At 44.5% G+C, this 25,657-nt stretch overlaps 1 protein-coding gene across 1 annotated transcript in view; it reads right to left on the bottom strand.

Moving 5' to 3' along the window:
• FANK1 (fibronectin type III and ankyrin repeat domains 1) overlaps positions 1-16,701 on the bottom strand; it is a 62,098-nt gene extending 45,397 nt beyond the window's left edge. The window contains exons 1-2 of the mRNA XM_019502178.1: positions 16,692-16,701; positions 3,095-3,272 (exon numbers count right to left, since the gene is read on the bottom strand). Of these exons, the coding sequence (XP_019357723.1) occupies positions 3,095-3,272; positions 16,692-16,701 (188 nt within the window). The remainder of the gene's footprint in view (positions 1-3,094; positions 3,273-16,691) is intronic.
• Positions 16,702-25,657: the final 8,956 nt, after the last annotated feature.

The following is a 25,657-nucleotide window of genomic DNA, read 5'->3' as shown; positions in this document are numbered from 1 at the left end:
AGTGACAGCTCTTACACTGAGTTACATTCCAAGGACACTGTGTGCCAGAGCAGGAAACATAGTAGTCTGTGCAGTGAGCAGCTTGCGCTGCAAATTGCAATCAATGCAAAATGCTTGGGTTAAGAAGTAAGTAGTCTCATTTCCTGGGACCCCAGAGGAAGGCAAAGTGTAATGTGAAGCATACTAAATTCTTGTCAATCCATGAACTGCTTTAAAAACTATTTGTTCCATTTACAAATAAAGATACAGCTCCATAAACAACAACATGAGAGAGAGAAAAATAGAAAGAAAATGTGATGAGATGGAACAGATAATTTAAGCCACTTAATATCCCTAATCACTCTCATTATTTCATCCCATATGCCTGCATGAGCTGCACTAAGCTAACTAATCATGCTTCACATTAATCCCAAAAGTAGAAGTGGAATAGAGTGACTTAATAATATCCATTCTGTAAGGGCAGGAACTAAAGCTCTTCCACTTCCATATTTTGCTACAACTCATGGAAAGAAAATAGATAATCTCATATCCAGGCAGTTCCTAACTCTTAAATACTGCAAATTGTTGTGGAGAATGGCAATCTTACTTCAGCTGACTCTACCAGAGCTGTTGGCCAGAAGCTTACTTGGTAGGCCACATGTCTAACTTATTCTTTTTCTCCCAGTTATCAGTCAGAGAAGGACAAGCTTCTTCTAAACTGCATAACTTGAACCAATAAACAACTGAACTAATGTTGTTTTCGATTGGGAAGGGCGGGGGAGGCCTGCACTGACCCAGGCCAGTAGGTGGGGGGGCGCTAGAGCAGGTCTCCCAGCCTGCTGGTCACTGTGAGCCCAGTCAAGTAGGCCATCCCTGACTGGCTCCCCAATACATGCTCCCAGACCCCTGCTGTCCCCCCGCAGGGGTTTAAGGAGCCCCCTGTCCAGGTGCTGGACCCCATGGGGGAGCTTCCCCCTCAGGGGGTTTCCCCCAGCCTGGGTTCCCCAACCCAGGGGAGCCAAAGGGAATTCCCCCTCTCTCCATTCCCAGCTGCTGATTGCTTCAGGCATTGCCACAGGAAAAAGGAAAAACAAATCCTCCAACCTGTCCATGCAGCCCAATACTGGGGTACTGGGCTTTCCCCATCCCAGCCCTGGGTCCCCCAGCCCAGGGCAACCCCAGGGAGAAGAAGGGAATTCTTGCCCTCCCGAACCCCACAGCTGCTTGCCTCAGCCACTGTGAGTCTCAGGGATAGCCTGGGGCACCCTCAGGGAGTGGAGGGAAATTCTCCCGCTTCTCCATAGCTGGTTTTGCTTCAGCTGCAAAGGAGCAGAAGAACTTCCATCCACTCCCTGAGGCTGCCTCGGGTTGGTCCTGAGACTTGCAGTGGCTGAGGCAAGCAGCTGTGGGGTTTGAGAGGGCAAGAATTCCCTTCAGCTCCCTGGGGCTGTCCTGGGCTGAGGGAGCCTGAGCTGAGATCAGGGGAAGCCCCACAAGTCAGGGGACCCCAGTGCCCCCATGCCGGACTGCATGGGCAGGCACCCAGCCTCGAGGACTCCTTCTGCCTTCCTCCCATGGCAGTGGCTAAAGCAATCAGCAGCCGGGAAGGGGGAGTGGGGGGAATTCCCTTCTGCTCCCCAGGGCTGCACTGGCTAGGGGACCCCAGGCCAGGGTGGAGGAAGCCCCATGAGGCGGGTCTCCCCGGTGTCCACACCCCTGGGGCTTTGGGAACTCCTTCCACCCTCCCTCCTGTAGCAGTGGCTTAGGCAATCAGCTGTGCAGAGGAGGGGGAGGTAGGGTATTCCCCCAACTCCCTGGGCTGCTCTGGGTTGGGGGAGGGCTGCAGAGGGACAAAAAACACCTACCATGGGGGCTTTCCTTCCTCCTGTGTGCTGTGTATACCTGCGCTAGGGGGGTCCATTCCCTTTCCCCCCACCCCCTCCCTATGGACTGATGGATGCAGGCAGGAAGTAGGCTGTGGAGCAGAGGGATGGCGGAGTCCCTGCTCCGTTGGAGCAGACAGCACAGCCCAGGGCTGTAAATCATCCTGGGATGCTGAGGGACTGTGAGTTAAATTGAACAAGGAAGGGATCTGTAACAGAAGTTCCATAAACTGGTTTGACCTGAATCAGTTAAGTCTGATACTACATTCACATTTATCTTAAACCAATTTTGGCCATTTTGAAAGCAGCTTATGTACACTGAACTTCTCTTCTGTTACAGGTTTAAACTGGTTTCCAATCACTTAAACGTTTATGTGTAACTCCTGTCCAGAAGTTCAGTGCACATAAACCACTTTCAAAATGGCAAAAACCAGTTTAAGATAAACCTGAATGGATGTAGTATCAGACTTAACTGATTTAGGTTAAATCAGTTTATTGAACGTCTGCTCCAGATCCCCTAAATATTAACTCACGCTCCCCTAGCATCCCCAGGATGCTTTGCATCTCCCCAGCAAAACCCCCCTTGCCGGGTGGGCAGGCTAGCCTTGTCCTAAGCTGTCTGCTCCAATGAGCAGGGAGGTGTGCTCTAGCACCCCCAGCTTCTGACCTGGGCCACTGCAGGCATATGGGGCATTTCCAGAATCAAAAATCACTGTTTATTCACTTGCTTATCAGTTCAATCTCTGCGGCTTAGACTAACCTGCAAAGACTGAATTGATTCAGCTTCAGAATTTTTAAGGGTCTGTACTTAGCACAGAAGTTTTATTGCTGACTTCAATGAAGCCAGGATTTCACTCACTGCCTCCTGACATGCCTCAGTGTACTGACCGCCATACACAACACAAGGTGGTCATGTATTTTGACCCAATGATGTGAATTGGAGTTAACATTTACATACATGTTAATCAGTTGCCTCAGTAATGCCCTGGCATGACAAAAGCTGTTTGAAACAGGGTAGAAATAGACTCCTACCTGATATAAATAAAAATTTCTAGTGAATCAAAATTTTTAAATAAACATTATATTTTAATAAATGAACGCAAGCAGTCTCCTCTTTAACAAAAACATCATTGTTGTCATCATAAATATTTAGTATTTCAGAAATTTCCATCTTTCAAATATTTTAAAACCTTAAACTAAAAAAGATTAAACTTATTTAACACTGAACCTACCTATAAATGGTACCATAGGTATGTACTTTTGGGTCTTCTTCTTCAATGGAATACTTTAACCATTGCTCTTGAGGTCCTTTTCTTTCCGTTTTGTTTTCTAAATCCCAGGATAATTGAATGCTGTGATGTGTGACCTCACCTACAACTGGAGGATCTGGTTTTAGGACAGCATATCCTTCTAAAAGCAAATCACATATCAAAATATTATTTCTAGTCTTCTACATGCTACATTGTAGAAATATTCTTTATTTAGGATATTAATTGATTAATTATTCTAGATCAGGGTGCTCAACCTCTGGCCCATGGGCCCAATCAAACCCATGAAGACAGTGAACCTTACCCATGAGGCTCCCCCATGGACAGGAAATTTGGCAGCATGGAATAGCCACCCTCCCCCACTGCCAAATTTCCACACCCCATCAGCCCTCACAGTAAGATCAGGGCTAGGCCAGACCCCCTTCCCCCTGTGTGGCTGAATCAGGGCTGGGCTACCCCCCACCCCATCTGTGCAGCCAGATAGGGCCCCACCGCCCTGTGTACTAAATCAGGGCCACTAGCTGGATCCAGCCTGTGAACAGACTGTGCACTGCCCATCTGGCTTGTCAGGCAAAAAAGGTTGGACCCTACTGTTCTAGATCAGTTTTAGATATTGCACCATTCAAATCATAGATTCATAGATTCATAGATTAAGGGTCGGAAGGGACCTAGTAGATCTTCTAGCCCGACCCCCCGCCAGGGCGGGAGAACAACAAAAAACCCCAAAAAGAGAAATGGGACTCAAACGAGTCCAGCCAGGTAGGCATCCAGCCTCTTCTTAAAGACCCCCAGGGTAGGGGCCAGCACCACTTCCCTTGGAAGTTGGTTCCAGCTCCTAGCCGCCCTAACCGTGAAGCAGTTTTTGCGGATGTCCAATCTATACCTCCTCTCCATCAGCTTGTGCCCATTACTCCTTGTTATGCCAGCGGGCGCTAGGGGAAACAGCGTCTCCCCCAAACCCTTCTGGTCCCCCCTAGTGAGTCTATAGACAGTCACCAGGTCCCCCCTCAGCCTTCTCTTGTGGAGGCTGAATAGGTTCAGGTCCCGCAGTCTCTCACTGTAGGGTCTGCCCTGTTGTCCCCGGATCATGCGGGTGGCCCTCCTCTGGACCCTCTCCATGTTGTCCACATCCCTCTTGAAATGGGGCGCACAGAACTGGACACAATACTCCAGCTGTGGCCTGACCAGCGTCGCGTAGAGGGGGAGGATCACCTCCTTGGCTCTACTCGAGATGCACCTGTGGATGCACGACAAGGTCCGGTTAGCCCTGCCAACCATGACCTCGCATTGTCGGCCCATGTTCATCTTGGAGTCAATAATGACTCCAAGATCTCTTTCTGCCTCCGTGCTCTCGAGTAGGGAGTTCCCCATTGTGTAAGTGTGCTGCTGGTTCCTACTGCCCAAGTGCAGCACCCTGCACTTGTCCGTATTGAAACGCATCCTGTTCCTGTTAGCCCACCCCTGTAACCTATCCAGATCCCTCTGCAATCTCTCACTCCCTGCTAGCGTGCTCACCTCCCCCCAAATTTTGGTGTCATCAGCGAATTTAAACAGGTTACTTTCCACCCCATCATCCAGATCGCTGATGAAGAAATTGAACAGCGCAGGCCCCAGGACCGAGCCCTGGGGGACTCCGCTACCCACCTCCCCCCAGGTTGAATATGACCCATCCACCACTACCCTCTGAGTGCGAGGGTATTTTTATGGATATAGGGTTTGCCCAAGAACACTGACTCCCAAACTAATGGTTGCAATTCTATAGAAATCGTATGTTGGGAGAGTTGAATTCACCACAGAAGTGGGGTCACATACCTAGAGAGATCAGGAATCAGTGCCCAACAACATACACAAATTAACAGGACCACCACTGATGTTTTGCATCCCTTAATCTTACTAATGTAATTACATTTTAGCTTACTATTGGATAGGAAATAACCTTGCACAATAATTATGTGTGTCACTTTATAAATATAAACCTGAGACACAGCAATGGGGTTGGAGCAACATAGAGTTTGAGTACTGGTTGTGTTTAAGAACCAGTGTATGTATCTATATGGAAAGAAACTCAAGCAAGAACTTTTCTAAGATTCCTAAAATTTGTTCAAAACTAAATGGAAGTCTATGGGTTGCTGTTTATCAATAGTGAAGTTGTCCAAAGCCATGAAACAAAAACAAACCACCAAAATATTGAGGGATAAAGAAATAATAATGATCAGTTAATTAGATTAAAATTTCACTGCTTTGCTCATTTCAACCAATTAGTGAAAGTTCCCTTCAGTACAATTTGTTTCTAGTCCAATTCCAAATCCCTTCATTTATATAGTCCAGCAATATATACTGACCCTATATCATATTTCAAAACGAACAAGGTATGTTGTAAACTCTTATGTACTTCCAGGCGTACGAACAAGTCACTGCTTAAAAAACCAAAAGAGCTTTCAAACCTTGAGAATGTATTGCATAAAAAGTGGCTGTTTTTCTTCCTATAGTATTGAGATATATGACAGTACTCAAAGGTAAACACCAGTGTGTAAAGTACACCAAAATGAGATACAAAACTATTAATGAAGAAGATACTGTACATTGAGATACATGATATACATTTCCTTAGACAAGTGGTGTCAAACTTGCCTTTGCCCCCGAAGCTAGATCTAAGACCACAGGGCTCCTTGAAAACCAGGTCCAGATCCTCTAATCACACAGGATGGGACAGAAAACTACTAGATTTTCCCCTAAAGATACAGATGACAAAGCAAGGGCCTCAGACTCCTATTTGCCAAAGGGCAATGAATTCAACAACTTCAGGAAATTTTCTTGGAATATTTTCAATACCCCACCTATTCATAGATTCATAATAAAGACTATAAAAATGATGATCTTGACGTTCATTTCTCTTAATATTAATTTTAAATTTTACACTGCTCTATGATGGAAAATACATCCTTTATTATGGCACAGTGTTGCCCTTCAGCCATAAAATAGGGAAACTGTTCATATTCACCATTAATCAGTACCGCTGAAGCAATTAAGAAAATAAAAACAAAAACCTTGCCTACTGATAACATTTTAATTCACAAAACCATTGTAGAAAGCTGTAAATGTGAGCCCATGAGAAAGGAAATTTTCCATGTCATCCAGTTTTTGAGCAGAAATATAATTCAAGGCAAGCTGATTCTTGCAGATGAAGTTTAGCACACAACTACCTGTCTGCTGAACAATCACAATTACTTTTACATAACTACCACTATTCACCTCCACCACTTCATTCCTCCTCTGGTTCTTTTTCCATCACTTCTCATTCATGGGCAGTGTCACAACAACTTTCTCTTGATTAGACAGCGCTATTTCTTCCTGGGTTCTGCACTCGCTGCAAAGCTATATGCATTGGCAGCAAGTATGGGGTGCACGTGGGTGCATGTGCACCCCCTGAGCATGGCAGTGCACTCCCTGCAAAAAGGCACTGCTGGCAGGCAGTTGCTGCTCACCCCCCCCCCCCCCAGCGCTATTTCTTCCTGGGTTCTGCACTCGCTGCAAAGCTATATGCATTGGCAGCAAGTATGGGGTGCACGTGGGTGCATGTGCACCCCCTGAGCATGGCAGTGCACTCCCTGCAAAAAGGCACTGCTGGCAGGCAGTTGCTGCTCACCACCCCCACCCCCATGCTGCCAACACCACTAGCGGCATCTGTGGGCAGTCCACGATTGCTGCTGGCCACTGGTGACACTGCCAGTGGCATCTGTGCGTGGTCACTGATCGCAGGTCGGGACTCGCCACCCCCCAACCCACTGCCAACAGCGCTGCGGCTGCCTGTCAGAGCTCCCCACTTGCCACCGCCATGCTCCCACAGCCGACAGCACCACTGCCGCCTGCAGGAGCTTGTGTGGCCCCCCAGCCTCCTGGGGCACACAGCATTCACGGCTTTGTGCATTCTCTTCTTCCCCAGAAACAAAGAGAGAGAAACTGGGCTCTGACTTTGGTCTTCTTTGTGAGATGGCTTGGTAACTAGAGTACTTTCAAGTTTCTTTCTGCTCTTCTAATACAAACCATTATAGCACTAAACTTGACATTTTCACAAGCTCTTTGCATAGCATCTATAATTCTACAATTGTGATATAGTGTGCAATACTTAGTTCTCATTTTCTCTTACTGCTGTCACTAATTAAGACGTATCAAGTGAAGGTTTAAATGCAAAACAAACTCCAAAAAGAAGTGTGGTACTAGAACTGTAATGGATAACCAAACAAAATGCTCAGGAACCTGCAGGGTCGGCCCTAAGGGGGTGTGAATCGAAGCAACTGCCCCAGGCCCTGAGCTTTGAGGGGCCCCACAGAGCCAGGTGGAGAGGCCACAGCTGCTGTGTTTGAAGTTTAGCCCACCCACCCTCACAACGGGTTGGATGGCTCTTCGCCTGTTTCGGCCAGAAGTTCTGGCCACCACCCATCCTGCGACGTCCAGTGTGCCCAGGCTTTCACTCCCTGGCATAAGTGCGCCATGGGTCGGGGAGGGAGGCCCCATGCAGGCTGCTTTGCCCCAGACCCCGGATCCTGCACCCTGCAGGGATCATGTCTGGGAACCTGAGGTAATGTCAAAAACTAAGAGACTGAGAGCCCTGGATTTCAGTGTATGTCAGAAGTACTAACGTTGCAAAAAGACTGTCTTTTTTCTTTACTTCACAGCATCAACAGATATGGTTTTCTTAAAACTCAGTCTTATATTAAAACTAATTAATACGTTTTTCAAAACTAATTACTAGTATGTAAGTTCACTTTATCATGCTATCTAAAGAGCCAGCAAAACTATGTATAAGCAATAAAGGCCATATCAGATACTTGCTTGAAGCACACTTCTGCATAAGAAAAAAATAGCTTTTTCCCCCTATAAAGAAATTCCAATTCTTGGTTTTCATTTGGTTTTTCATTACAAAAAAAATAATAAAGCAATGTCTGAACAACAGGTCTAACTGTTTCCAACACTATGAATTCCTATTTGAAATCTCAGTGGTTTATCTTGTGAATTATGTTTTCACACCTAACAGTACTAACATTGTGGGGCATCCTATGGCACCCCTGAAAGGATCTTAAGGCACCCCATGGTGCTGCATCATACTAGTTGACAGTCACTGGACTAGTGACATTTTACCTTTCACATTAAAATTTCTTGACTGCACCTTTTAAAGGGAAAAAGCTTAGCCAGAATCCATTTCAGTGGTGTGCCACAGCTTCTCAGCAAAGCACTTTTCACTCAAAAAAATAAATAAATCTTACATTTCTTTTGTTGGAAACTGCAGTGCTGGTTCTAGTAAGATGTATTTTTGAGCTCTTTATAAACAGTACAAGGTGACTTAAGAGTTTACAGAGGCAGTGAATCATTTATTATTTGGTCAGTGTGTCAACTAAAAGACTGGTGTATATATAAATATTTTTCATATGAAATATTGACTCAAGATTTTAGCAATACACCTTTATGAAACCAGCCCAAAATTAAGATTGATTTTCATTTATATTTTAAGCATTGTGACATATTCTTACAAGTATGAAACCAGCACCAGAAAACTAGCATTTTCTGACAGTCATATACAGTCTACAATAACAGAACAAAGATGTGGGGATTTTTTTTTCTTTTTGAAATAAATTTAACAGAATTAGGTTAACTAAGCAAGAATTATACATCTGCATCAAGGGGGGAATAAATGTATATCTTCATCTTGTTTGGAATAATCCTATTTATATTCCATGTCAGTTAACCTTATTAAACAATTTTTTAAATTATGTAATTTATTGTTTCTTACACATTCTCATGGTTCTGTGCATCATGTGCAGGGATCCTGGTTTTCTCTGTTTAAAAATCACAAAATATCTGATAAAAGTAGAAAATTCTCTGATTAAAACCCCCAAAATCCATCACTCTCCAGGAGTGCACGCAGCGTCGGGAAGCCAGCCCCCCACAATGAGCCACCTGCAGCTCCTTCCCACTCCCTGCCTGGGCCCCGTGGCCGTGTTCTGGCCCTGGGCCCCAAGCATCACCTGGGCTGGGCAGCAGCCCTAGCCTCAGCCCTACCCAACTCCCTCCCTCCCTCACTATGGGGGCCTCAATCCCTCCCCCCACTTACCTGTGGGCAGGGCTCGACTTACCCTTTGACTCCTGGGGGGGAGGGTTTGCAAAAAAATTTGGCTGCCTCTTATAATGCCCTAATAAAATCAGAGAACCCCCCCCCAAGTTATGATTTTCAAATCTTACAGGGGGCTCTCGCCTCTTACGGGAGGAGGTCAGCGTCCCCCTCCTTCTCCCCGAGCTTCCCCATAATTTGAACTCTGCCTGTAGGAGCTGCTCTCCAGGCTGCCTGGCGGCCATGTGCATGCATACATGCACACATGCACATGGTGCCTGCCCCCTGCTTGATCGCCCTCCTCCCAACACCCCTAGCCCCCTTCCAGGCAGAAATTCTGCCAGCCTGTAAGGGGAAACCCACTGTTTCCCATGTTTTTCTCCTTTAAAAGAGAAAATCCACATTTTACCACAATTTTCTGTGGCAAACACAAAACCCATATCCCTGATCACGTGAGAACAATATGGAACCCATTAAATTACGATGGAAAAACAGTGTATGTCAAAATCATCTGACTAAAAATCTGATATGGAATAAAAAGAAATATAGACAGTGATTAGATGCATTACTAGCCAAAAAAACTAATAGCAGGATGGAAATGCTGGTGCTGTTTTCACAATATGCATAATTACTGTGTATCTCACCTATCGGCAGACAGCATCATAAACAAAAAACCACCATACCTTGACTAAAACTGGAACGTCTCCTATCTCCCCAACCTCAGCTGCGTCAAACATGCCTACATATATTATTCAACTATTCATTACATCTTACAAAGCTGGAACAGAGCCCAGGAAAAGTTTGACATTTTGAAAAATAAATTATCTCCTCGCTCCTTTAAGGAACAATCCAGATTTAAAGGCGTCCATCACCTCTCAGTAATTTAATATTTGGCACAAATAAAGCATAATGTAATAGAAATACTTAACATCAAAGGGCTCTTTACCTTAGTTTGACACACAGATATACAAAATGCAGTATATCAAGGAGCTTAAGTTTAACCCATCAGTCATTTTTATACCCTACCATCCTTCATGATTTATACCCTATTTTAAATCCTCATCAATTAAATCATTATTTCTTTGTTTATTAAGTAAAACAAAGTATTGGTTGTTGGTCCTAGTTATCCAATATAAAGTTGCACACTGGTACTGTGAAACTACCACTAGCGCCTAATAAAAGCAATTTGGTTCTTTTAGACAAAAAAATTATAAGTAATATTTTTCCAGTCCTACCCCAAATCTTAGTTGGCTTTATTTATGCATCGCTGTGACAACTGGTGATACTACAATTTCACTTGATGGATTTGCTGACATACTAAAAAACCCTTAACCTAAGAAACAGTGTTGCTCAGTAATATGGTCTGTGCTTAATGTCACATCTTTTGCGTAATATATATTGAATGAGGAATCCACCTAGAGGCAGGATTTGTAAAATGTTTTACATGTATTGATATGTTAAATGCTTATCACTTCTCTGATATTCTCTCTCTCCCCCCCCCCGAAATCAGTACATAAAAAATAACAAACTATTTTGGGCCTCTTTTAATAGTTAACATTATACTACTCCTTTTTTTACTAATATATATGTACTTTAGTTGAGTAGAATAAAAAAATGATTTACAATGAAGATATGAAAAACATAACAGATTAAAACTTTATCCCAATGTAAATATATCAAAGTGAATATATAAAAGTGAATTTCCTCGGTGTTGACATTTGGAAAGCTATGCAAATTAAGACGGTACAGAGCCAGATCAGTTCAAAAGAGCTCAGCATCCAACAGCTTCCCCTTAAGTGCTTAAATGGTCAGTTTTTCAAGTGTTCAGCAACAGGCAGTTCACTTTAGTTTCAGCTGATATAATTGTTAATATACCAACAAATCCAGTAGGAAAACCTTGCTTGCTTAGGAAGACAGAAGTGATTACAATTTCAGTCAGCTAGTAAGTTGGACCTGATGTATTACACCCAATAATGCCAGCATTCTCAATGGAAACCAAGCACCATGGAGGAAACTGCTTTCTCTTTCAACAGTGCAAAGATATTTACTTTAACAACCTTAATATTTTAGACCTCCTGATTCTAAGACCCAATTGTTTAGCAGATCTAACTAGGCTATTAGTCTTCTGTTGCATTTTGTCAATATATTCAGAAGACAGACAGCAGCAGCAAAGTCTACCCATAGCATTCTGGTTTCTATACCAGAGGTCTGTTTTGTAGCAATCAGTGGTGACACCAAACAAGGGGGAAGGACACACCTTTGTCTAACTCCAGTGAAAACGTCAAAATAGTCAGTTATACCTACTTGGAGATTCCAGAACATTTGGTATCTTGATAAGGAGTTTGGAAGATATAGATAGTTTTATAAGGGAACCAAATATTTCCAGTGTGTGCCACACGGACCTTCTGTCTATTCTATCAAAGGCAAAATGTCAATGGAAACAAGCGGTAGATATTATTACAGTAAATTCTCTGGTAACTGGCACCTTACAAGCCAGCATGCTCTGTTAACTGGCATGCCGGCTTGTAAGGAAAAGTGAAACCGGAAGTGCCAACTGTGGCACTTCCGGTTTCTCCGAGCCCCCACGGCCCAGGGCAAAGCAACCTGTGCTGCTGAGTCCCCATGGCATGGGGGCATAACAGGCTGTGTGGGGCCCACCTCCCTGTCCCACAGGGCCTGCAGGGACCACGGGAGCAGCAGTGCAGCGAGAGGGGCAGTGATACAGTGGGAGGGGTGGAAGGGGCAGTGGGATGTGGCGGGAGAAGCAGCAGCCAGGGCTGCTCAATTAACCGACATATTTTATCTGGGGGATGCCGGATAACAGAGCTTTTACTATAGTTGCTTTGTTCCAAACACACAGGTAAGGCAAAGTACAATTGGGCAGCCTCTACACATTCATTAATATACTTTTCCTAATGCACATTACATTTAGTACTTCCAATGTGAGGATGCCTGCCAACAATCACGGAGGCTGTTTCAAAATGCTGTAATTACAGCACGCTACAGCAGACTCAATTAACCGAGTCTGCTGGAGCGTGGTAATTACCACGCTCCAGCAGACTCCCGCATCTCACATATCAGCATCCCTGCGCTTCAAAATGGCAGCAGGGGTGCTTGAACTAAAGCTCATCAAACGAGCTTTAGTTTCATAGATTCATAAAAGTTAGGAACTGGAAAGGACCTCATGAGATCATCCAGTCCAGCCCCCCTGCTCTGAGGCAGGAAAGAAAAGACTGCTGGAGTCAGATGACTGCAGCAAGGTGTGCATTCAGTCGTCTTTTGAAGATCTCCAGGGTAGGTAACTATGCCACCTCTGGGAGAAGTTTGTTCCAGACTCTGGCCACACAAACCGTAGAGAATTTTTTCCTTATGTCCACTCTGAAGCAGTCGTCTGGCAGTTTACATCCAGTATTCCTCGTCTTCCCCTGGGGTGCCTTGGTTAACAGATGCTCTCCCAGCCCCTGATGTCTGCTTCTTATTTACTTACAGGCTGCCACTAAGCCCCACTAAGTCTTCTCTTCTCCAAGCTGAACAGTCCCATGTCCTTCAGCATCTCCTTGTGTGGCCTGTCCTTCAGAGGCTCTCAGAGCCTCTCTAATTAAAGCACGATCCTCCTACTCCCAGAGCATATGTAAAAGTGCCCTGACGTACTAAGTAATGCATATTAGGCTGCCCTAACACACAGTAGCACAAACGCACACTTTTTATGTGACATTTAATGCACAGTAGCCTATTTTACTGCACATTAGCATAATAGCATGTTTTACATGATGCTTTAATGCGCAATAAAATAAAGTACTACACATTAAAGTACACATGTAGATGCACCCAGCGTGTGGTTTAATTTATGGTTTGTGTGTTGTGTATGGGCTATCACCACCATAGAAACCTGAACTAGGGCTTATTTTAATTCCCAATCAAAAACTCTATCACAGTAGAGTTAAAGAAATACATATACCTATTCCATATAAGAATGTCATAAAACTCTTTTGCTGAAAGTTGCTTTACTTAGAATTACTGATTTTCCTCCATTTCCTCACCTCAGATTATGAAAGGAAGGAAAAATATAGAGATACATATCCATGAGACACTACATTTTCCAGTGAGAGTAGTGCTAGAAAATATCAGATCAGCATTTTCGTTAAAGATTTTTTTTTAAACTGTCAACTGGAGTCCTGAGTTACTCACCCTTATAATCTCTTGCTACAGTCAATTTTGCAGTTTACTTTAACCTCTCTAGAGACGGTATGATACTCATGAATAACATAAAATAAAACAGAACAAGTCTCCTTTCTGCATACTATTTTAAGCCAAGCACTCAAATAGTATTACTTAAACTATAAGGATTTCTTTGTTATGGATTATTATAGATTTCATAAACATTAGGGTTGGAAGGGACCTTGGAAGATAATCAAGTCCAGCCCCCTGTCCCAGGGGCAGGAAGTCAGCAGGGATCATAGGATCCCAGCAAGATAAACATCCAAATGTCTCTTGAAGGCCTTCAGAGTAGGTGCTTGAACCACCTCCAGCGGCAATCTATTCCAAACCTGGGGGGCTCGGACAGTAAAGAAGTTCTTCCTTATGTCCAGCCTGAAACGGTCATGGAGGATTTTGTGACCGTTCAATCTTGTCATCCCTTGGGACGCTCTGGTGAACAGACTTTCCCCCGGATCCTGGTAATCACCCCGCTAAACTTATAGGTGGCCACCAGATCACCCCTGAGCCTGTGCTTTTCTAGGCTGAAGAGTCCCATGGCTCTCAGCCTCTCTCCATTTCTTGACCTCTGATCATGCGCGTGGCTCTCCTCTGCACCCTCTCAAGCTTCTCCACATCATTTTTGAATGGTGGAGCCCAAAACTGGACGCAGTACTCCAGCTGTGGCCTCACCAAGGCCGAATACAATGGGAGAATGATGTCCTGGGATTTGCTTGAGAAGCATCTGTGGATCCAAGCAAGCGTTTAGCTTGCTTTACTAGCAGCAGCATCACACTGAAGGCTCATGTTCATCTTGTGTCAATCATGACCCCCAAGTCCCTTTCATCTGTAGTGCTAGCCAGCATACCACTGCCAAGCCTATAAGCACGCTGCAGGTTTTTCTTCCAAAGGTGGAGAATCTTGCATTTTTCAGTGTTAAACACCATCGGGTTCTCATCCACCCATTTCCTGAGCCTGTCAAGGTCAGCCTGGATCACCCTCCTGTCCTCAGGTGTGGACGCTTTACCCCAGAGTTTGGTGTCATCAGCGAACTTGGCCAGTCCACTTCTGATACCAATGTCCACATCATTAATGAAGATGTTAAATAGTATAGGCCCAAGGACAGAGCATTGGGGGACCCAACTGGTCACAGGGCACCACAACGATTGACTTTTATCAACCACCACCCTCTGGGTCCTACCACAGAGCCAATTCCCCAGCCAGCAGATTGTGGTGTGGCCGAGGCTGCAGTTAGCCAGTTTTACTAAGAGGTGATCGTGGGATACCAGATCAAAGGCTTTTTTTAAAGTCAAGATATATGACACCAATCTCTTCTCCTTTGTCCAGGTGATAGCTCTCCTGGCTGTAGAAGGAAATAAGATTGGTCAAGCAAGACCTACCCACAACAAACCCATTCTGGTTATCCCTCAGGATGTTGCCATCAGCCAGTCTGTTAAGAATGGCCTCTTTGATAATCTTTTCTAAGACCTTCCCTGGGACAGAGGTCAGGTTGATGGGCCTATAGTTTGCCAGATCCACTTTTCTCCCTTTCTTGAAAATAGGCACCAGATTGGCCTTCTTCCAGCCTTCGGGCACTTCACCAGGGTGCCAGGAGTTCTTGAAGATCCATACCAGGGGCTAAGCTATGATGCTAGCCAGCTCCTTGAGTACCTTGGGGTGTAAACTGTCAGGGCCGGCTGGCTTGAAGGTGTCCAGCCTCTCAAGGTGTTCGTTCACAAGGTCAGCATTGATGGGGGGTAAGGAATCTCCCTCACCCGGACCTCCTTGTCCCGTAGCGGGCAGGGGTGTCCCATGGGACTGGTGAAAGACCGACACAAAGTACCCATTTAGTAAGTTGGCTTTTTCCTGGGCATCGGTTGTCAGTTGTCCCATCTGGTTTAGCAGGGGTCTAATGTTGCCCTTGCTTTTCCTCCAGCTCCCCACATATCTAAAAAAGGACTTTTTATTGTCCTTGATACTTGTAGCTAATTGGAGTTCCATCGCAGCCTTGGCCTTCCTGGTTTGCTCCCTGCAGGTCTAGACCAGTGCAGAGTATTCCTCCTCATTTATTTCTTCTTTAAAAAAATTCTAACTTACGGATCAAAAAAGGAAAAATACAGAGGAAACATTTACAGATTAAGGGCCAGTTTCTGATATACTTATTTAGAGAAGCTCTGCCACTCTTACTAAAAACTGACCTACTCACAGGACCCAGATACTCATGGCTTGAGGAAGGGATACATTACACGCATTCGACAAGAGGCACCAGCAGTCTGTGTGGCACATGACAGAATAAGATGGGCACTGGCAGCAGAGCAGCAGACAGGACAGGACACAGAAAATGCAGCTAATCAAGCAGGAGAAAGATCAGCGGCACTAGGGGAGGATGTGGAGCTCATTTGTGGCAGTCCTGCCAAAAAGGATGAGCCACAGTGCCTTAAGGCATGACAGAATTTGGCCCTAAAAGAATAAGTCACAGGAAAAGTGTGATAAGAACAGATATTGACACAAAGGTTTTAATTTTAAGTATACACTAATATATACAAAAAAAGATATTTTTACAATAGAAAACCACCGTCCTCAGGTTACTAAAAGATGATGGATAATGAGAAATATATTCAAGGATGAAAACACTTATACGTGCTGTTGCCCTCTAGGTATGCATGCTACCGACAACCCTGAAACATGGAAGATATTGAATTTTGCATTTGAGCAAAGAATAATTTTTCCATCTACTTAGATAATCTAATAAAAGATATCACATTTAACCAAAGAACATTGTGTGTCTAAGTATGCTGGCACTTCGGTCTACTTATCGTTACCCTTTTTGTTTTAAGTCATAAGATATCTCAACCAGTGGCGCAAGATGTACACACCAGGTGGAGGTCAATAATACAAACTTTTTATCTCAGAGCAGATAAAGTGAGCCCATGCACATCTGCAGGTAAGGAGGGGATTTCTCCGCATCAGCTGAAACTGTGGAGAGGGGAAATCCCATGGGCATTTACAGCCTATGCTGCTGCCAGGAGTGTGCACTGGGTCAGTGTGTGTTTCTGACAGCAATACAGGGAATGGGCTGCAAAGGCAGAGAGGGGACCTCCCCATTGGGAGTTCCCTTCTCTGCACTTACAGGCATAAGCAGGGAAATCTCCTGCAGAGGGATTCTTCTACACATATCACTGCTGAACGGGTCCTGTGTCTGCAAACAGTAAACCCCTGCTTGCAGACATGCACGCCAAAGCCCCAAGTTTCCCCACTTACCCAGACGCATCCTGGAGGGATTCATCTGGGTAAGTGCAGAAAGTGAGGCAGATGCTCCTAATGCCTGAGAAGCCTGATCCTGCCCCAGAATTTCTTGAGTGTACAAAACCAGGCCTCTCAAGTCGGTGGAGTCCCTACCCCAGAGCAGCTGAAGAGCATGGGCAGCTTTGCACTGCCTGTGCTCTTCTACCATAAACAAACAGACGTGGGCCACAATAAAGTGGCACAGTTTATTACCACCTTCTGTTGCAGCCACAAATATGAGTATTTGCAGCAAGATGGAACATACAGTTTGTTTTCATTTTGTGTCACCATAAAAGTTTTAATGGTGACACAAAGGTGACATCTGTTTCTACCTTTAGGGATTAGAGCAAGTTTCCAGCTAAAGGCTAGCAGCCTAGATAAAACATATTCCAGTTGATGGCGTGAGGCAGACAGCTTCTCTTCCCATCATAGGTCAAATAGTCACAAGCAGCAGAGGGTATTAATTCAACTATAGCCATCCACACACACTAGTTAAAAGACCCACCAGATACAGAGCCTTAAGCAGCCAGCATTATTACCTAAACACCAAGGAAGAAATTTCAGTCAGGCAATAACACACAATTTATATGTTAGTAAAGCTCAAGCCAAGTTGTAGCCTTATCATAATGTTGCATTTGCTGTAATTTATGAAATAATTAATATTGAAGTATGCAGATCAGGACATTAACTCATTTACATCAAATCAGTGGATTTCTGACCTTTCAGCCTTAGCAAGTACGTGTCATAGCCAGTAAGCTACATCATCTACCACATGAAAAAGAGAAGCAGAGATGTTTTAGATTTTTAGTCTGGTAAATGTATCTGTGGGTATATTGAGCACACACACAAACACCTAATAAAAATTCAAGGCAATGAAAAATGATTCTTCTTTTCAATTACTTTCATAGTTGGTGTGGATGTTAAGAACAAAAGCGGTAAATCTGGAAAGTCAAGAAAAGTCATCATTTACGAACAGTTCATGGGCTTAGGCAGCTGTTCTAACTATGAGGGATTTGTTGTAGTTGATCAAGTCTTTCTACAAGAAAGGCATAAACAGCCAAATTAGGGGATGTTAAAATTACTAGAGTCCAAAATTCTTATAATTTTGTTTTTGCTATGTATGTAATGTACATGCACTTGCTTTGTAGTGTTATGCTATACATTCCAGGCAGTAGACAGTGCTAGTAGGTAGTGTTAACCTCCTGTTGCTTCCTCCTGCAATGGTTGAAAAGCATGTGTTTAAGTATTTCTGTTCTGTAAAATAAAGATGACTGCCCTGTTGCTCCATGTGTGATTTCACTAGGGCTGAAAATACCTTGCAATGCACCAAACCAGTGAAAGAGATGGGATCCCAGTAAATAAAAATGTTTCCAGTACTTTATCCTAAACTAGTGTTTCTCAAGCAGGGTGTCACAGCACACTGGGGTGCTGCACATGAGATCCTTTCAAGGGTACATCAGGGTGCCACACATTAGGATTGTTAGATGTGTAAACACCTATGAATGATACACAAGATACACCCAGAGATTTCAAATTGAGATTTAAATTTCCGTAACATAAACAAACATTTTACCCATTGTGAGCTTTCTGGATCCTTACAACAGAAGAATTGCTCTATTTTTTCCATTGTCAAAAAGAGACAGAAAGCTAAGAGCCAGCATTTTCTAAGCTTTTCCTGGAGTCAAAAAACATTAAGAACCATTGTAGCAGACAGATGTTGGTTTCGACTGGTAAGAACTTGGCTACCTGAGGGACCATCCCGCTTCTTATAATACTGTTGCTGTGCTCAGCTGCACTGTAGAAGGGTGATTCAAAACCAGGGTGGTCTGGTATCCTGGGCGTTGCAAGAAAAATCACATTTGGTCATGTCAAGTTGACCAAACTCCCAGAAGCCTCTTCGAGATGACTCAGTTAAGCATTGGTCATGACTGTGGCCTGAAGTTAACCATAAAATGAACGCCAGAGAACATCCAGAACAATAGAACCATAAATTAAGAAGATAACATGGTGATCACTGGGGCTAATTAGTGTGGGATCAGGACAATAACAGGAAAATATTCCAGGCTGTGCTATTATGAAGTTTCCACAGTATTTTTTAACAAGCTTGGCTAGCCTTAGTAATGGTGACATCACTAAAGGGTTAAAGAGTCTAAACAAGTGAAATCACTGTTCGCTGTTTGCTGTCTGAATTGCCTGCATGGATTTCTGAGGGAGACACCTGCATGGATTTCTAAAGGAAGACCAAGCCGTCAGACTTGGAACAGCAACCCAGGAAGCTCACCCAATACAGCCAAATTAAGGAAGTGCCTCCGAGTAACAGTTCTAGACAGACTGTGATGCGGTGAGGAGTCACGTTAACATGCTTAACTTTTGGTAGTTGCCTGCTTATATTCTGGCAATCCCAGTAAAGTTGACTACTTGCATACTCAGGGTACCATACAATGTTAGACACTGTTAGGTGTTCAAACATAATTCACAAGATAAATGCAGAGATTTCAAATAGGAATCCATAGAATTAAAAATATTCTCTTGTACTACAGTCTTTCTGAGCTCTGTGCAACAGAAGAATTACTCTATTTATTTCTTCTGTAGTCAAAAAATAAGGGAAAACTGAGAGTTGGCATTTTTAGAGGGGTGCCTTGAGTCTGTGCAAGGTGCCTCAAATCTAAAAAGGTTGAGAACTACCAGTGTACTATTAACCATAAACTATTAACTACCCGTATGAAATCAGAAGGAACCGGATTAAAAAAACCTGAAAATACATAATGCCAAGCTTAAAAGTAACGTAGCACCTCTCTCCCTCCCTGCCAAGTGGCAAATTTGCTCCTGAACAAATAAAGAGCTATTTCCTAACACTTTCAAATGTCACAGCTTAGCTTCTGCTTGGACAGAGCTTCTCTCTGATTTAGCCAACTGTTTTACCAATTACATTCCCACACTGCTTTGTATACTCGTAGCCCAAGACACTCTGCTTCTCTTTCTGACCTCTACTATTCTGAGATCAGTGACCAAATGTTATCTCTCACTTTAAATATCAAAACACAGCCAGATACTCAAGTGCTCTGAAGAGCAAATCCTCACAGCACACCACCTTCCTCTGTATGATCTGCAGGTCCTGCATCTTCTTACATTCTGAGGATAGCTAAAGGTCCAGCAAAATCACAGAAACATGGACATCTATGAAACCAGAGCATTCCAGAAAGCAGCAGTGTAATGTCTTGCAACGCCTACTCAGCCGCCAAGAACCTTAACTGTGGCTACACGTAGTTACGGGATATGAACTCAGGAAGCTCTGTCACTAACAGCAGAGCTGCACCCCAGTTCCTTATTATGAAGAGCTGGCCCATTTTAGGGGATGTCAGGATCAAAGTGCATTTTGTGGCTGATTTTCAAAGGCAAACTTTGAAAAGACTGTGATCAGCACTAGAGGACTGCATGGCCAAAGGGCCAGGATATATTCACAGGCAAAGAGCCAGAAGTCACCTGAGCCCAATACTCTCTCTGAATCACCACCTCCTTCTCTCCCCCAGCCTACAACTTAGCACAATGCTGGTCAGCACCAGAGATGCAGATGAGAAGTACAGAAGTGCATACTTCCTGGATTAGCTGTCTGCATATGCCAGTGCATGACCATCTGGAGGTTATGTTGCTGTGCCTAGAGTCTGTTATCATGGACAGATGCAAGCCAATGTGCCATCCATATGCCACCCCTCCCTTCCCTCCAACTTGCAAGAACAGCCAATACTTGCATACACAGACCACTGCCAAATGGCCAGGATATTGGTTCCCCAAAGCCTCAGTGACTTAAAATGCACATTCAGCACTCTCACTATCACCTAGAACCACCAACACTGCTTTTCTCCCAACCTCTCCTTGCACTAAATTCAAAATGCAGTGTCATACAGCAGCTTGATGCACCAGTCTATCATAGCAAAACACCCTGAATCCCAGGAACTGCACGTGGCAGCGTGGAACCAGCTCAGCTCACTGGTGTGTGCTTTTGGACCAGACCAGACTGGCTCAGTGCCAGCACGTGGGGTCCCAGCACTACAGGCAGGAGCCACACGCCATTGGGCCAGACCGGCTCTGTGCCTCCACAAGGAGTTTCCAGCACTCCAGTAGGGAGCTGTATGTGGAGGCACAGAGCCAGCCTGGCCCAGCTCAGCCGCTTGCACTTCTAGCTGCAGTGCCAGGAGCCAGCCCAGCCAACACGATGGTGCACAGCTCCCAAAAGGAGAGCCAGGAGCTGCACGTTGTGGCAGGGAGCCCACCTAGTCCAATGGCACGTGGACTGGGAGCCACAGGGAGTTGTGCACCATCACAAGCCCCACACCCCCTCATAAGCCCCCACACCCACTCACACGAATACCCACACACCCCTTCACAAATCCCAAACATACACCCACCCCCCACACACAATATACAAGAGTAAGACATTATCTTTGAGCTAGTATGCAATCACCTCTATATAACTATGCAAACACGCATAAATCAGGGCAAAATATTTTTGAAATAAAATTAAAATATGTTATAGTAGATATTTGAGTATGTTTTGGTTTTTTTCTGGTTTCAAGATGGCAACCCCTCTCCCAAAAGGACTTTAGAGGGGAAAGGAGAGGGGCTTCCAGTGACAAAGGTCTGGGGTTAAGTGTGGGACTTCTGGTCCCAAGATGGCAACCAGGGGCCAGGTTACTTGTTGAGGGGGAAAGCTACCCTTGAGTTCCTCAACAGCTCACCAAAATTCATTAAGCAGCCCTCCAGCTGAAATAATTACCCACCCCTGCGATAGAAAGTTACATCTAGTTTGACTGGCAAAGGCAGTATACTAAGCTGAACCATGGACAGGGCCCAAGACTCAACCTCCTTCCACGCTGTTAGTGCCAACCCCACTTTGAACCCAGGAGAAATTCAGTGACCACCCAACTGAAACCACTTGAGAGTACCTTGATCTGGAAACAGTAGCACATGAGCAGCACCAGCCCTAGTCACAATTATTATATGACTGGGAACCAAGCTATTTAGACTTTTAGACTGCTTACAGACACACGCACACAAAACCCCCCAGCACTTTACTTTAAACTCCACATGCCCTGCACCAAACCCAGTGCCTGCCCAAAAGAGCCACTGCATTAGTTGGACTTGGCTCACCCAACATCTGTATAGACTGGGCACTTCCATGGGGCTTTTTGGCACTTTGATCTAATAGCTGACTGAATCAGCTATTAGATAAAAATGCCAAAAAGTCCTGCTGCAGCGCCTGATCCATACAGATGCTGCAGAGCTGGGTTGAACTAACACGCTGCTTCTTTCAGTAATCCACATGTTTTTCCACATCTGTCAGCACCATTACTGACCACTCCAGCTCCCAGAGACCTTGGACCCACATTGGAAATAGTCACTTCTTCCCTTCTCTATTGCATCTGACTCTTGTTGTTTTGCACTTGTTTAACTTCAAGTGTTGAGGCCTGTCCACATTTGCTGTTCCGTTATGCATTTGTTCTCAAATAAACTGTTTGTAGTTAAAATCCTTTATTAGTCATTTCATCTGGCAAGTGAAAAACATCAACTAAAGAATGGGCTTTCCATGCAACAGCCCACTGCATGCAAAGTGGGCAGACAAAATGAATCTTCCCTGCTGACAATGAGTGCCCAGCCACAAAACAGTCACAAATTTCATGAGGCAAGGAAAGATCAATAAATGCAAATCATGTCTACAAAGGGAGCTAGAAACAAACATTCAAACAGAGAGCCTGTGGAGTCTGTCTCTTTCCCAAGCACACCAGAAGCTTCAGGAATACAAATCAGAGAAACACCTATCCCCCAGAACAGAATAATGCAAATAGTTTTCTTTGATGTAAATTCACAGCACTATTGTGAATGTGGCATCACAGAACCTCAGAGCATACAACCCTATTCACACGTTTTCCTCAATGTATGTGGTCAATACTATTCTAACAAGGAGTCCTTGATAACTCTTTCAAAAGCTCAAAAAGTTTACCAGTCTTTGCACCTCTCCCCGCCAACCCTCACACAGGCCCTCACCATTGCACAGGTAGTGGGCAACTACACAGTCAATAGTTTAACTGTTCATTTCTGTAATCAATACGGTTTCATTAGCCATAGCAGCAGTGGGTAGGCAGGACTGCTGAGTATTAGCAGGGGGAGTTAGATCATTGATCTCCATCCTAAAAATAGTTCTGACAAAACTCCTTTTTTCACCATTAGGGAAAACAGGGTGGAGCTGTAAAAAATTCTAGTATGCCACACTTTTCTGGATCGTCCGGCATTTGAGTGAATCTCCCAAAGTGGTTGACCAGGCCACTATAACATTACTTGGGAAAGAAGGAAAGAAAGGGGGAAAGACTACCACATCCCTCCTCTTCATGAACTCTGAGGTCGGGTGGGAGTGGCAAAGAATGGGAATGCAAATTCCATCTATCACTCCAGTAAAGTAGAGGAACCCCAGGTCATCAAAACAGTCAAAGACTTACAAGCCGCAAGATACATGGTTAACGTGTATTATAAAGGTAGCACATGCCTCCCTCATGACAGAGCCAACACTACATTTACCTATACCAAACTGGTGCACAATGGTAGCAGTCAGAGATTACTAGCTTACAAATCATAACTGCAACTCACTTCTCGGCAGGCAACAGGAGCCTCGCGTTGGTAGTCTCTGCAATTCTGGAGTTTACCTTGCGTAAATTTCCAATAGTCACTCTTATCTTGAAGCTCTCCCACCACTGCTGGTTATCCCACATCTGGCAGTGCAGACCTGTCCCAGAAGAGGAAACTTGTTTCCTCAAAGTCCAGAACCAGAAATTAACAGACTGGATATGTTCCCAGCACAAGCAGACCTCATACAACACTTCAGTATTCTCATTTTCTGTTAGGTCACTACCATCATACAAGAACAAGAGGCACAGGTCCATTAGGCACCATGTCTCACGGTGCCATTCCTACTGAAGAAAGGTTTGTACCTGGTATTTGATGCGTCTAAAGACTGACAGTGATGTGCATACCTGCCAGCAGGAAAACAGATATCTCATGATTCAGCAATGTCAGACTTTAAATGAATTAACACAGGACATGTCCATGCTACTGCCCTTATAATTTGAAAGTGATGGTGTCCCTTGTCGAGAATAGGTATTGTAAGGTCTGGGTCCTCTTCAACCTGGTATCCTCCTAGTGGGTGATGTCAAGATGTAGGGAACACTGCTATTCTCTTATCCGGCTGCCTGTCGATGTCTAGTTCTTTACGCCTGGAGTTTAGTTCTGCTTTTACATTCGCCCTCCATGACTTTGAACTTTTGCAAGTTAGGAAGCTGGTCTCAATGGGGAGAACAGACTCAGGTCTACTGGGGGAGGGAGGTGGGCTATCTTTATGAGGTTCCACCTCCCCCGCACCTCACCCGTATCACATCCAGTACATTCCACACCACTCTGTGCCAGGGGCGCAACCCCTTCCTTTCGGAGCATGGACACTGGTCACTCCAGCAGGGCTATTAAATATTACAGAAACCTTCAGCTAAGTTCTGTAATGTCACTTCTCATTAGTTCAGAATGTCATCACCACATTCAGTGTATAGGTGTCCTTTCATCTATCATTTCTCACTATTAGTTATCATGTAAGTATTCTTTCCTCTATCCAGTTATTTTGACAGTCTCATCACCAAAAGAATCAATTAAGCAGACATACAGTGTCCTCAGAAGGAATTCCCCTCCCTTCTCCTATCAATGCCCTTGTCAATAAGTCCAAGAGGAAGGTTGGCTCGTGGCCATAAGCTACATACTATATTCATCCAAAGACATGCATGCTTCAGAGTTGGAGGAAATCTTCTGAAAGTTCTGATTTGACTTGATTCATGCTATTTTCAAGTAGGCACAATGCTAAAAGCAACTTTCGTTTCTTGCCAAACTTGTTCAGAAAAGGCTGATATGAATGGAAAATTATTTGCCCAATCTAACTTTCCAGTCAAGGATGAACCAAAAATATCTTACACAATAGCACTGCTCAACTACTATTTATAAGATCTTGCTCCATGATGCTAATATGTGCAACTGAATTCTGGGATACCTAGATAGATAGACAGATAGATAGATAGATAGATGAGCTCAGCTCTAATGAGCTAACTCAAAGCATAGGCCAAATCCTTTTGGACTTCAATGAGAATTCTGCCAAAGTATAGACAGAGGTTTGAAATGTACCTGCAAGTCATTTAGTTCAGTATTATGCCCCTGGAGCTGTAAATACTTATTTGTACAAGTATGTATTACAGCTTTAATAATAACACAATGGGATCTGATTTCAATAATAAGACAATGAGAACATATTCAGGCTTCAAAGATGAGAAGGTGCATCTGTCTCTGAAAAAGCAAGGCCATCGTTTCTTCTAGACACCATGGCTAAGTACAGACATTCAAAAAACCCAAGGCAGAATCTAGGCAGCTTCCTTTAAACTGCGTAGATTGGACCAATAACCAACTGAACTGACAATTCAGTTTTCAATTAGAAAAGGCAGGGGGAGGCCTGCACTGACCCAGGCCAGTAGGCAGGGGGTGCTAGAGCACATCTCCCAGCCTGCTGGCCATTGTGAGCCCAGCCAACTGGGCCATCCCCAACTGGCTCCCCACTACATGCTCCCACGCAGGGGTTTAAGAAGCCCCCATCCAGGTGCTGGCCCACCTTCGGGGACCCTCCCCCCAAGGGAGTTTCCCCCAGCCTGTGTTCCACAGCCTAGGCAGCCCTGGGGAGCCAAAGGAAATTCTGATTGGTTCCCTGGGGAGCCAAGGGGAATTCAGCTGCTGATTGCTTCAGCCACTGCACCAGGAGGGAGGGAGGAGGAGTCCTCCGGGCTGGGTACCTGCCCATGCAGCCTAGCATGGGGGCACCGGGGAGCCCCTGCCTAGGGGGCTTCCCCCTACCCCAGCCCAGGGCCCCG

This window comes from Gavialis gangeticus, unplaced genomic scaffold (assembly GCF_001723915.1).
Source record: "Gavialis gangeticus isolate Ggan-Ray unplaced genomic scaffold, GavGan_comp1, whole genome shotgun sequence".
NCBI classification, from domain to species: Eukaryota; Metazoa; Chordata; order Crocodylia; family Gavialidae; genus Gavialis; species Gavialis gangeticus.
Note: the sequence above shows the minus strand (reverse complement) of the source record. Positions and strands in the feature narration are given on the sequence as shown.